This window comes from Carlito syrichta, unplaced genomic scaffold, assembly GCF_000164805.1.
Source record: "Carlito syrichta isolate Samal-C Ts95f unplaced genomic scaffold, Tarsius_syrichta-2.0.1 Scaffold316463, whole genome shotgun sequence".
Lineage (NCBI taxonomy): Eukaryota > Metazoa > Chordata > Mammalia > Primates > Tarsiidae > Carlito > Carlito syrichta.
This window is the reverse complement of record NW_007260559.1, coordinates 123,968-137,456: the sequence shown is the minus strand read 5'-3', so window position 1 is coordinate 137,456 and position 13,489 is coordinate 123,968. Positions and strand designations below refer to the sequence as shown.

The following is a 13,489-nucleotide window of genomic DNA, read 5'->3' as shown; positions in this document are numbered from 1 at the left end:
GCGGGCTCAGGCAATCCACTCACCTCAGCTTCCCAAAGGCATGGGATTACAGGCTGAGCCTCTGAGCCCAGCTCTTTAATGCTATTTAAACATTTTTTTTCTTAGATCCTGAATTATTTTCCTGATTTCTCTGCATTATTTATTTGTGTTATCTTACGTATAACTGAGTTTTAAAAATTAAATAATTTATTATTCTTTCTTGACTGAAATTAATTTACATTCCACGATGATAGCATTGAGTTTTAAAGATACCATTTTTTGGAATTATTTTTCAGACATTTTATATATTTCCTTTTTGTTGGTCTCCTGTACTAGAGAATTATTGCATTCCTTTGGACGTGTCATATTTCCTTCCTTTTATGTATTTCTTGTGTTCTTATATCGATATCTACACATCTGGTGTAAGAGTTGCTTCTTCCAATTTTATGTATTGGCTTTCATAGGGAGAGACATTTTTCTATTGATGTATATAAAGTGTTGGCTGGATAAGATGGTTTGGCCTTGATTCTGGATACATGTAATAGTGTAGTCTGTGTTTGGTTTCTTTTGCTGTAATCAACATCAGTGGTGTCTATACATTCCTCAGTGGCTTAGGTTGTGGCGGGTAGTGGAGTCTATATTGTGTCTTTGCTGGAATAGGGACTCCAGATAGACTAGTCTTTGAGTGCCAGGGTTGGTTGCAGCAAGCTGGATGTGGTGGTCCTTGGTCCCCAGTCTCCTTATGCTGGCTCTGGTAGCAGCAGGTTCTGATGTACCTCTTCTTGGGCTTTCTGTCAGCTAGTTCAGGTGTTGCAGCAATAGCATTTGATGTGGGGGTGGAGGGAAAGGAGGTCATGGGCTTTTGAGTGCCATGCATGGCAACAGTGGTGGCAATACCTGTGGCCAGCCAATCCTCAGTCCCCAAAAAGTGCACAGGTGGATGTCTGTAGTAGTAGAAGCTGGCTGGCCTGACTGATCCCTGGGCTTCTAGGAGGTACCCCTGGGTGCTGGCAGTAAGTTGGGTGAGCCTATCCCTAGGCTCCTGGATAGCTATACATGGGCAGCAGTGGTGGGTGTGGTAGGCTTATACTCAGTCCTCTGGCAGTTATGCTTGGGAGCAGTCAGTAGCTGCTTGAGCAAGTTGATCCCTAGTCCTTCTGATGACTGTGCAGTTGTTGGTAGTGGTGGCATTGGTGAGGGAGTGTACCTGTCCTCCCACCTGATGGTGATTGTAGGTGACTACATTCAGGTCAGACTGATTTTAAGGCTTCTAGAAGACACATGTGGGCAATGACTTTGGTGGTGGCTGGTGGGGAGTAGCTGTCCTTATGCCCCCTGATAGAGTGCATGGGTGGTGGGTGTGACAGCTTGGGCATGTCATTTACCAGGTGATTGGATGGCATGCTGGGGTATCAGCGGTAGTGGTGGTGAGCAGAGTGGGCCTGTTTTCAGGTCCCTGGATGGTGACTGTGGGCACTGGAGGTGGTGGGTGGGGTGGGTGATCTCCAGGTCCTTGAGTGGGTGACGTCAGCAGAGGCTGCAAGGAGGCAAGTCTGTTGTCAGGCTTCTCAATGATGTTCCCCGGGTACTGGCTGTAGTGGGTAGGTCAAATTGATTTGTAGGTATGGTGCTAGTGTTGGTGGGTGGTGTTGGTAGGTTGGGTGGACCTGTTGTCAGGCCTCCTGTTGGTGTGCATGGGCACTGGTGGTGATTGGCATGGTGGGTTGGTCTTTATGCCCCTGGACAACACGTTCATGTGCTGGTAATGGCAGTGGGCGAGGCTAACCTGTCCTTGGACACCCTGACTGTGTGAGTAGGCACTGGCTGCAGCGGGTAGGACTGGTTGCTTCCCAGGTCCCTGAACAATATACTCGGGTTCCAGGAGTGGTGTGGAAGGCAGGATAGGCATGTACTACTTCCTTCAGGTGGTGCACGTGGTTGCTGGCAGTGGTGGCTAGTGGAATGTGTTGATCACTAGGTACCTAGATTGTGCACCTGGGTGCTGACATCAGTGGAGTTGGGCAGGGCAGTGCTGTTTTCAGGTATCTGGATGGAGCATGCTGGTGTCTGTGGCAGATTGGGCAGACCGGTCCTAGGGCCCTGGGATGGCACCTGGGTGGACTGTTTCCCAGGCTCTCTGAGTTTGTGTGCAGACATGTGGCAGCCTTGCCTCTGGAAGGGACAGGGTTGCTGTCAGTGGTGGTAGCCCTGGGCAGGCGCCTTTCAGGCTCTGTGGAGAACTTGCTTCAGCTCCCTTTGTCTCAGGTACAGCCTTGTTTTGCTATATCACTTGTTTTCTGGGGTGTAGGTCACTGTGTGGACTATAGTGCTGGGGACTTGTCTGCATCACTGGTTCATCCATCCTTGCAACACAACACTGTAGCCTTTTATGTGAATGTAGGGGGATATCAGTGGCGCTTCAGGGATGAGGACATGTAAAGGCTGTTGGATCTCAGGGCAGAATGTGGTCTGATGGCAGTGGGCTCTCAAAATTGTTCTGTGCTGCAACTGCTTGAATCTTAGGGTGTGTGTGAGATCCAGTGCCATCTTGCTCTGTTGAACAGTGCAGTTGTGTGGACAGACCGCTTCCTGTACTAGTGTCAGGGCCTTCCAGGACTGAGAGTCTCTCTCGTAAGTAGGACAGCAGGAGTCCTCAGTGGGCATGTGGACCTGTGGGGATCTCTTGCTTACCTTTCCTTGCAACAGCAAGTCCCTCCTGGCTGTGAGTGGATCTTGGCCAGGCCAGCTGAGTTACTTCCTTCTTCTGTGCCTCAGCGGTTCCCTATCACTTTCCTGCTGCACTCCAGTGTTCTCTTTGAGAAGCTCTATTCGGCAAGTAGTTATCTATTTGCTGTTTTGGTCCTTGACTGGAGAGGAGGCTAGTGCTGGGTGCCTCTAGTCATCCTCCTGAAGCCTCCTCATTTAGGTTTTTTTATCCATAAAGTCTTGCAGTTCACTGAACTTATTTAAGATTATTACGAATTCTTCTGTCCTGTCATAGATCTCTTTCTTTAGGCTTTATTGTTGGGTGCTTTGTTAATTTTATTTTGGAGATGTGTCATGATTTTGTGATCCTTGTGTCCTTGCAGTGTTGTGTGTGCATTTGAGGAGAGAACAACCTTTTTTCAGTGCTCATAATTCTGGATGGGCCAGCTGGTAATGACACTTGTCAGAAAGGGTTTACTTTGGATTCTTTAGATGCCATTGTTCTGAGTCTGGGTAGGTCAACTGATTGGGCTCTGCTGTCTTCGGAGGCTACTGGCTGAGCTCTGACAGTTGAGCTGCTGGATGGGCAATGCAGTTTCCTCAGGTCGGGAGGGTCATAGGGTATATTCCCAGGGTATATGGTACTACTATTTGATTTCAGCAGTTGGACAGGGTTGCAGGAGATTCCCTGATGTTAGGTGGAATCCCTGATTGGGATGAATAGGACCAGCTGCTTTGCTCAGTACAAATGCATGGTTGTGGTTTGACTCCCTATGCAGGGCCTTGATATGGGCTCTGAAACTGAGCTGAGCACTGTTTAATCTCCTGAGTGTGGCAGATTTAGCCTATGCTTTTTGCTGAAATTTGCTGTGGAGATGATCTTTCTCCTTGGGTGGAGTCTGAGGTGGGCTTTGAGGTCACATGGAGCGTTTCTTTTGTCTATATGTAATTCTTTGCAAGTGGACATTTAGGGTATTTTTTTTTTTTACATTTTGTCTATATATCAATGCTTCAGTAAGTGGCATATATATATATCTTTATATATTTATTCTAGGAAATCCTTTTCATTCCATTCTCTTATACTCTAACCAGAAGTAGATGTTAGGATTAAATATATTTTTGACAAGGCAAAAATAAATTGTTTTCTTTTCATTCATCTTTTGCTTTTAGTGAATATAGTTTTATTTCTTATATTAATTTTCTGTTTAGTATTTGTCATCTTTAGAGTGTTCATCTCTTATTTGTAAAAGCTCTTATTAAAGGTAGTATCTTTTTGTTAATATGTATTGTAGATTTTTTCAAGGTTGCTATTCTTAATTTTACTTTATAGTATCTTTTATAATACAGAAAATTTTTATTTTATTTTGTGAGATCTGTTAGTGTTCTCCTGTGTTTTGGTTTATCCTTGGGAAGCCCTCTTCAAGCTCAAATATGGAGATAGGTCACTCAACTACTGTTCTAATTTTATATGAGGTATCGACTTCTGAACAATACACTGGAGATTACTTTTCTAACTAAAACTCTGATTCTTTTTGTGTCTGTTATAAATGTTTATTGAGAATTCCCTTATAGGTCAGGCTGATCAGAGTGTTTTTGTATTTTTAAATTTTATTTCCCACTGGAATTTTTGTAAACATTTTAAAACTTTTTTTGAGGCAGAGTCTAACTCTGTTGTCCATGCTGGAGTGCACTGGTATGCTCATGGACCACCACAGCCTCAACCACCTGGGCATAGGCAATTCTTCTGCCTCAGCCTCCCAAGTAGTTGGGATTACAGGCATGTGCCACCATGCCTAGCTAATTTTAAAAAATTTTTTGTAGGGATAAGCTCAAGTTGTCCCGGCTGGTCTTGAACTCCTAGGCTCAAGCAGTCTTCCTGCCTTGGTCTCCCAAAGTGCTGGGATCACAAGCGTGAGTCACTGTGCCCAGCCTAAACTGTTATTATAAGGAAATCTAATTCATTTTCAAAATAAGCTATGCAGAATTGTATTAGAAAATATTTCATAAAAATATATCTTACAAAAAGCAATAAGGATTTTAATTTAGCCATTCAGTAGATACTGTTAATTAACCTTTAGAGAAAGGCATCAAACTGCTATTTTAAGTTATAAAAATCGAATACAGACTTCCAGTAGAGGGAGCTCAAAGCTTTTCAGTGGAAATGGAGAAGGTTCATATTTGATTCATTTATTCCAGCTCTGTCATAGTTTCCTACATTCATGTCAGTTGATTTTCTTTAACTTTCTGTTGGAAACAACAGTAATCTACATAACTACTAAATAAATATTGTTATTTTGAGATTTTTTTCTTTATCTTAGATTTGTCTTCTGTATATATCTTCTGTCTTCTATGTTTTAAGTCATAAGTTGTCTTCTGATCAAAAATTTGAAAAATACTAAACAGATAGTACATATATCCTAAGTTCAACTCCTTCATACTTTAGTCAGTTTTCAATGAAATTACTAATAATGATACCCATTTGCAATGTGAATTCTTGAGCTTTTGCATTATATGGTTGTTAGTCACTCTTTCCAAAATAATATTTCATTATTATCTATGTGTAATTTATATAAACATTTAAATATTTTTCTTGCTGAATAATAATGTATATTATATTTAAAATTCATAGTAAAATATAAAACTGTATGTCACCTCTCAATAATTATTGATAGTATTTTGATATGCTTTCTTTTAAACATTTTTCTAGCTTAAACTGAGTTTTTTATTTATTTTACAGTATTCTGTTTTGGTATGAATTCTTATTACATAGATAGATAAAAGAGTAATTAATATTTCTATTTTGTAAATGTGGAAACCTCTTTGAAGTTCAAAGATAGTAAGTGACAGTGGTAGAACTGTAATCCAGACCTGATATCTATAAATTAATTACATATATGATTAAGTTATAAAGCATAACATTAAACACCCCAAATATCCACCCTCAGCTTTACAAAAAGACTGTTGTCAGCAGTCTTGAAGGCTTGTATACCCCATTCTATCCCATTTTCATGCTTTTGCCTCAGAATTAACCACTCTCCAGAATTTACATTTTATATGGTTGTGAACTTTAGAAAAAATGACTGAAATTACTAAGCAGTGTATATTCCTATATAACGCATTTTTTGTTTACTGTTATTTTTGTGAGATTCATGCATGTTCACATATGGAGCTAGAGATTATTTGGTTTTACTTATGTGGAGTACTTATTGTATGACTGTATTAAAATATATTTACTTTTTATTTATGGATTTTTGAATTGTGTCCAGTATCCTTTGAACATTTCCATTTTAGATGTGTTAATAAATAGTACCTATCTGGATACATTTTTTAAGATTCAATCTACAATTTTTTTTTTTTTTTTTTGAGTCAGAATCTCACTCTGTCACCCAGGCTGGAGTGCAGTGGCATGCTCATAGCCACCACAGCCTTTACCTGCTGGACTCAGATGATCCTTCCATCTTAGCCTTCCAAGTAGCTGGAACTACAGGCATGTGCCACTATAACTAGCTAATTTTTTTTTTTTTTGAGTTGGAGTCTCACTCTGTCACCCAGATTGGAGTGCAGTGGCCGCTCCCGGCCACCGCAGCCTTGACCTGCTGGGCTCCGGTGATCCTTCTGCCTCAGCCTTCCAAGTAACCGGAATTACAGGCATGCGCTACCATGTCTGGCTGATTTTTTGATTTACTATAGAGATGAGGTCTCGCTGCCCCGGTGGGTCTTGAACCTGTGGAACTAACTAATTAAAAAAAAAAAATTTATTATAGAGATGAGGTCTTGCCAAGTTGCCCAGGCTGCTCTCGAACCCCTGAACTCAGGCAATTCTCTCATCTCTGCCTCCCAAAGTGCTGGGATTACAGGCGTGAGCCACTGTACCCAGCTCGGTCTACATTTTTTTTTTTTTTTTTACCGTAAGGTGTAGTCTGTTTGCATTTCATATTATCATTTTTCTTCATGCTTTCTATTTGTTCTGTTTGATCTTTTTTTATTTCTGGCGTTTTTGTTTTGTTTTTTTAAGAGATGGGCTCTCAGTGTTGTCCAGGCTGGAGTGCAGTGGCTATTTCATAGTGCACTGGTGCCTCAAACTCCTAGCCTTAAGCAATCTTCCTACCACAGCCTTTGAAGTAGCTGGGACTATAGGCGCACACCACTGCACTAAATCCTTTCTTGTATTTGAAAAATTGTTTTTTTTTTTTTTGCTCTACAGTTTTAGAAAATTTAGACTCTATTCCTATCCTTAAACAGTTTTATAGAAATTATTCTTACTGATCTAACAAAGTCTAAAGTTAGTGTCTGCATTCTCATTTTGAATGATACAGAGACATTAATCTATTTTAAATACATTAACATTATTGTGTAAACATCACCACCATCTATTTCCAGAACATTTTCCATTTCACCAAACTGAAACTGTGTCCATTAAACAGTAACTCCTCATTTCCCTCTCCCCCATCCCCAGGCAACCACCGTTCTTTCTGTTTCTATGAATTTGACTACCCTAGTTACCTTTTATGGGTGGAATCACAATAGTTGCCCTTTTGTGACTGGCTTATTTCATTTAGCATAGTGTCTTCAAAGTTCATTTTTGTTGTAGCATGTGTGAGAATTTCCTTCCTTATTAAGGCTGAATAATATTCCATTGTGTGTGTGTGTGTGTGTGTGTGTGTGTGTATTTATCCAATTGTCTGTTGCAGAATAACTTGGGTTGCTTCCACCTTTTGGCTATTGTGAATAATGCTGCTTATGAACATGAGAGTAAAAGTTTCTGTTTGTGGTATCTGTTTTAAATTCTTTTAGGTATACACCCAGAAGCAGAAGTTCTTCATATGGCAATTTATTTTTAATTTTTGAGGAAATACCATTCTTACCAGCAATATACAAGGGTTCCAATTTCTCCATATCTCACCATAATTTATTATTTTCTGCTTTTAATAATAACCATCCCAGTAGGTGTGAGGTAATATCTTGCAGTGGTTTTGATTTGAATTTTTCTGGTGATTAGTGTTGTTGAACATCTTTTCATATTACTGACCATTTGTATAAATCGTTTCACAAGATACAGAAATCTAAGTTGGTAGATATTTTTTTTTTCTCTGAACACCTGAAAGATTTCATTCCACAGTCGTCTTCCTTTCATGGTCTCTGAGAAGTAGTCATATAATTCTTATCTTGCTTCTCTATATTTAAGGCTTTTTTCCCTCTGTCCTTTATGTAGATTTTTATAACAATTTTTGATTTTTTGCAGTTTAATATGAAATACCTAGGTGTTGTTTTTGGGTATTTATCTTGTTTAATGTTCTCTGAACATCTTGGTCTATGGTTTGATGTCTGACTTTAATTTGGGGAAATTCTCAGGCATTATTACTTTACATGTTTCTTCTGTTTCTGTCTGTCTTCTCTTATGGTATTCCCATTATGTGTATGCTACACCTTGTGTAGTTGTCCCAAAGTTCTTCAATATTTTGTTATTTTTTCAGTCTTTTTTCCTGTTTTGGAACTTGAAATTAATATATACTCAAGTTCAGAGACTCTTTCCTTTCCTATGTTCAGTCTACTAATAGGCCCATCAAAGGCATTTTTTATTTCTTTTACAATGTTTTGAGCTCTATTATTTCTTTTTGATTCTTTCTTAAAATTTCCATCTCTCTGCTTACGTTTCCCATCAGTTCTTACGTGTTGTCTACTTTATTCATTAGAGGTCTTAGCATATTTATCATATTTGTTTTAAATTACTGGTCTGATAATTTTGACATTCTTGACACAGTGGAGCCTGGTTCTGGTACTTATTCTGTATCTTCAAGCTGTTTTTCCTTTTAGTGTAGCTGTAGTTTTATTTTTTTGGATAGTCAGACATGATGTACTAAAGAAAAGCAACTATTGTACGAAGGCCTTTAGTAATGTGGTGGTAAGGTGTGGAGGGAAAGGGAACATTCTAAGTCCTATGATTAGGTTTCAGTCTTTTAATGAGCCTTTGTGTGTGACCTGTTATCTTTACACCTCTCCTTGTTATCTTGCCTGCTCAGATAGGATAGCATTTCTAGAATGGACTGGAATTAGAGATTTCCCTTTTCCCACATAGAAGGGTAGGTGGTCCTGGAGTTGCGAATTTTTCTTCTCTTCCTTCACATGGAATGTTAGAAAGGGCTGGAATTGAGTACTTCCCTTTCCTCAGGTTGATTAGGATCTTAAAAACAAACAAGCAAACAAACAAACAAAAGCTAATAGTTTTTCTTGAGGGCAGCCCTTGCTAAGAACAGACTGCTTTGGCATATTTGAAAATGTTTACTTTTCCTTCCTCTGCTGAACCATGAAGGGATTTTTCTCTGATATTCACTGTGAGAACCTGGAGCTAAAATTCATGAAAGTGTGGGGGCCTTCCATTATGAATAAGACCCTGGAGGTTTTGACTCTTAGACTTGTGTACACTGAGAAATTAGACTTTTGTACACTGAGCAATTTGTCCATTTCTCCATCACTTTTGAAGGGCAATTTGGGTCTTCTTACCCAGCATTGATTCCAGGAAGGTTTCTGCTTGTGGGTTTTGCTCTAGTAATTGTGATTCTCCATATTTATCTGACTTGTCTTTCAGAGTTTGGGGTCAGTGGTTTGTCCTGTGATCTTACTTCTCTGTCACATCCAAGAAGAGTTGTTCATTTTTCAGTTTATTCAGTTTTTTACTTGTTAGGATGAAGTGACAACTTCTAAGCGCCTTTCATGCTGAATGGGAACTGTGACGCCGGTGCATTTCTCCTTATATGACATTTTTTAGTTTAATTTCCCTTTTTAGTTTGATGCTCTTAGTTTATCATATATAAAAGTCTACCATGTATATAGTTGAAACTGACCATATTTTTCCCTGTAATTTTTTTGCTTCAGTTCTCAGAAAATTATCCTTCCACAAAGCTAATAAATATGATGTTTTGCTTCTGCTGGTTTGGTTAAAGAAAAATCTTACAACTTAACTTTTATCCATCAGCAGTTCATTTTACCTTATGGTACTGGAGGTAGTTCTAAATTTATGCTCTCTATTGCCACCCAATTATCTTCCTGCCACTTAATTTAAAAGCTTTCAGTTTCTCAGTGTCTTAAGATAATTTACTTGTTTATCATATATCAAATTATTCTCGTTTGCTGGTCTGTAGTACACTTTGTGTTGGTGTTACTCTGTAGTGTGTCATATTATGACACTGGTAGAACCAGTTCTCTTATTCCTTTAATTTATTGTCTATTTTAATACCTTTTGTCATTTAAAAAATTGTGGTAAAATACATATAAACTAAAATTTGCCACTTTAATCATTTTTAAGTGTACAATATTCACATTTTTGTGCAGCTGTTACCACCATTCTTTTCTAGAATTTTTTCGTCTTTCCAAACTGAAACTGTACATGTTAAATGATAATTTCTGAATACCTCATGTGAATGGAATCCCAGTGTTTGTCTTTACTGGCTTTTTTTTTTTTTTTAAAGCATAATGTCCTCAAGATTTGTCTGTATTGTTGTGCAACCTTCACCACAACTTGTTCATCTCAGACAGATACTCTTGCCATTATATAGTAACTCTCCATTTCCCCCTGCTCTCGCTTCCTGCTAGTCTCTGATCTACTTTCGGTCTGTGAATTTGTCTATTTTAGTTTCCTCCTATAAGTGGAATTATACAGTATTTATTCTTTTGTGTCTGAAAGAGTTTACTTAGTATAATGTCTTCAAAGTTCATCATGTTGTATGTAGCATGTATCAGAAATTCATTCCCTTTTATGGCCAAATAATGTTCCATTGTATGAATCTACATATTTTTCTTTTTCTCTATTCTTGGAAACTGGGGTTGTTTTCACCTTTGGCCTATTGTGAATAGTGCTGAGTAAACAGTGGAATACAAGAATCTGCTCATGTCCTGCTTTCATTCCTTCAGGTATATATCTAGGAGTGGAATTGATAGATAACTTGGTACTTATGTTTAGCTTTTTGTCATTTGGTAATTCCCTATTTAACTTTTTGAGGGACCACTAGATTTTTCCACAGTGGCTGCACAAAGTTCCAGTTTTTCCACATATTTACCACCATTTGTTAATTTCTGTTGTTTTAAGAAAATAATAGCAGCATCCTAATCTGTATGAATTGATATGTTATTTTGGGTTTGCATTTCCCTAATGATTAGTGATGTTGAACATCTTTTCATGCTAATTGGCCATTTGCACATCTTCTTTGGAGAAATATTTATTCAAGTATTTAAATTTTTTGTTATTATTGAGCTTTAGGAGTTCTTTATATATTCTCAATATTAATCCCTTAATACATCCATGATTTTCAAATACTTTCTCCCATTCTGTGAATTATCTTTTCTCTTTTTATTGTTATTTGTTACTCTTTTGATAGTGTCCTTTGATGCAAAAAAGTTCTTAATTTTAATGAAATTCAGCATATCTTTTTTGTTGTTGTCTGTGCTTTGGTTGTTATATTCAAGAAAAAAAATTTCCCTTATATATTCTCCTAAGAGTTTTAAGAATTTCTGTCTTAAGTTTAGGTCTTTGATCCATTTTGAGTTAATTTTGTATACGGTGTTAGGTAAGAGTCCAACTTCTTTCTTTTGCATGTGACTGTCCTGTGTTCCCAGCACACTTTTGTTGAAGACTGTTCTTTCCCTATTGAATGGTTCAAGCACCTTTGTCAGAAATCACACATATATTTGAGGGTTTTTTGCTGGTTCTCTTTTTTTTTTCATTGGTCTATATGTCTGTCTTTATTCTGGAACACACTTTAATACATTTTTATAATAATGTTGCTATCTTTAAATATATTAAATCATGTATGTATTTAAATCATTGTGCTTCTAGCAAAATGATTATTATACCATTTGTTTCTTATCTAAGAGGTGCCTAAGCATTTCATCTTTTCATAGTTTAGACCACATTCTATCTTTGTTTATAGTGCTAATGTGCTGTAGTGATAATTCTGTCAGGGAGAAAAAAATGACCTCTCTTTTGTCTTTCATCGTTAATAAATGAAACTGTATTGTATGGTGTTACTTAGATGCCCTTGTCCTTCAAGGATGATTCTTGGGGGTTGAAGAGTAGAATGATTTGATTCAATCAAAACTATTTTTTAAGTGAAAATTTGACCTTTTAATTTCTGATCTAAAAGTCAAGAAAATTGTACCAAAGCAAATTTGAAAACAATGTACAATGTAATAGCAGCAATAACATTCTTTAACCATGACACTGCACTGGTAATGTTTGGATACTGTAACTTTTTAATTTATAATATAACTCATTTTTAGTGTTCCCCATCATTTCTGTCAAAACAAGGAGACATTATGGGTTACTGGTCTTCATAATCCTTGTTTTTGACCTATGCTAGTGTCCTTAGTTGTGAATAACATATTTTTAAAGTTATGTGATATTTAAAATATGTATATCAGTACAGAGACTAATATACCAATATATATCACTAATATACCAATAAATGTCACCAATAGTTTTCCATATTTATTTCAGACTTTATACTTCTTTAACAAATTTTATAGAAAGTTGAAGTTTTACTTATATTGTATTTTCTGATTGTATTACTTTGCCTCCTTAGAGTTGTCCACTATCTAAATAGGTTTGAATTCTTCCAATCTGAGTTTTTATATTTTGTTTCATATGTAACTTATACATGATACCATTATATATATATGCACTTACTCACTTTAGAAATACATTTTGTATTTCTAAGTTTTAGTATTTAGTAATGACATTGTTTGTCATTCCAAAACTTGTCTTCCACTCAGTCTTATATTTTAAATATTTTACCAGTACCTTGGATTGTAAATTAGTTTCTCTGTAGGTAAAATTTTTTTCTACACTATTTTGTATTTACTTTTTGATATATAAACCATGCTGAAATATATTAATATTAGCTTTAGCTTATAATTGTTTGATTACATGTAGATTTGATTATCAGAATACTTATGTTCTTGGAATTTTACTTTGTAAACCTTTTAAACTTACTTCATAGTATTACTCTTTTGCTCATTTTGCGTATGCACAACCCTCCAATGCTGATATCCTGTTTTTCTTCATGAAGACACACAGGGAATTGAAATAAAGGTAGAACAAGGAGGAGCACTTACTTCTCAAATCTGAGTTCAATGTATTTTTCACTGTCCAGATTATATAGTCTGCCAGGTGGGAATATATTTGTAACCTATTGAATTTTTATTTTGAATATATATCAGGTGACTTCGAAATTCATTTGGGTCTTATTAGAATTGAATGCAATACAGTTACTTAAAAAAATTTTAAACCCATCTCATCACACATGAAGAGTATAATACAAATTTATTTTGCAGGGGCTCACGGCCAGTGGATACCAATTCTGCAAAGCAGGCTGCACACACTAAAGATAAGCGAAGTGATGATGATGACATTTCTCTTTTAGTGTCTGATACTCAGCCTAAAGGTTTGTGAACCTTAGAAAACTGTTGAATAAATCTATTATTTATTCACTGCATTACTTGATTTATTTACTGATGAATAGGGATATAATCAGGATGTAGCTATAAAGTTTTATAGTGTTAGTTTAGCTATTTCTAAGTGTTGTTTCCATAGATATTTACATTATTGCTAACTGGGTTTTTATTCTTAGCCTCCCACTGCCTATTCTCCTACCATGAAATACATTCTCTGTTCATTAGAATTTCTCTCAACTCTAGGAGGATGCCTATGATAGCAAATTTGAAGATAAATACTTCCCAGACTTCTGAAAATTGTTTGTAGGACTGCATATAGGGTTAATGATTTGACTTATTTTTTCCTTTTTGTCTTAAG

General features: G+C 36.9%; 1 protein-coding gene across 1 annotated transcript in view; it reads left to right on the top strand.

Moving 5' to 3' along the window:
• The window catches only part of SENP7 (SUMO1/sentrin specific peptidase 7), an 85,497-nt gene extending 72,349 nt beyond the window's left edge, over positions 1-13,148 (top strand). The window contains exon 5 of the mRNA XM_008074454.2: positions 13,012-13,148. Coding sequence (XP_008072645.1) covers positions 13,012-13,129 — 118 coding nt within the window. The 3' untranslated portion in view covers positions 13,130-13,148. The remainder of the gene's footprint in view (positions 1-13,011) is intronic.
• The last annotated feature ends 341 nt before the right edge of the window (positions 13,149-13,489 follow it).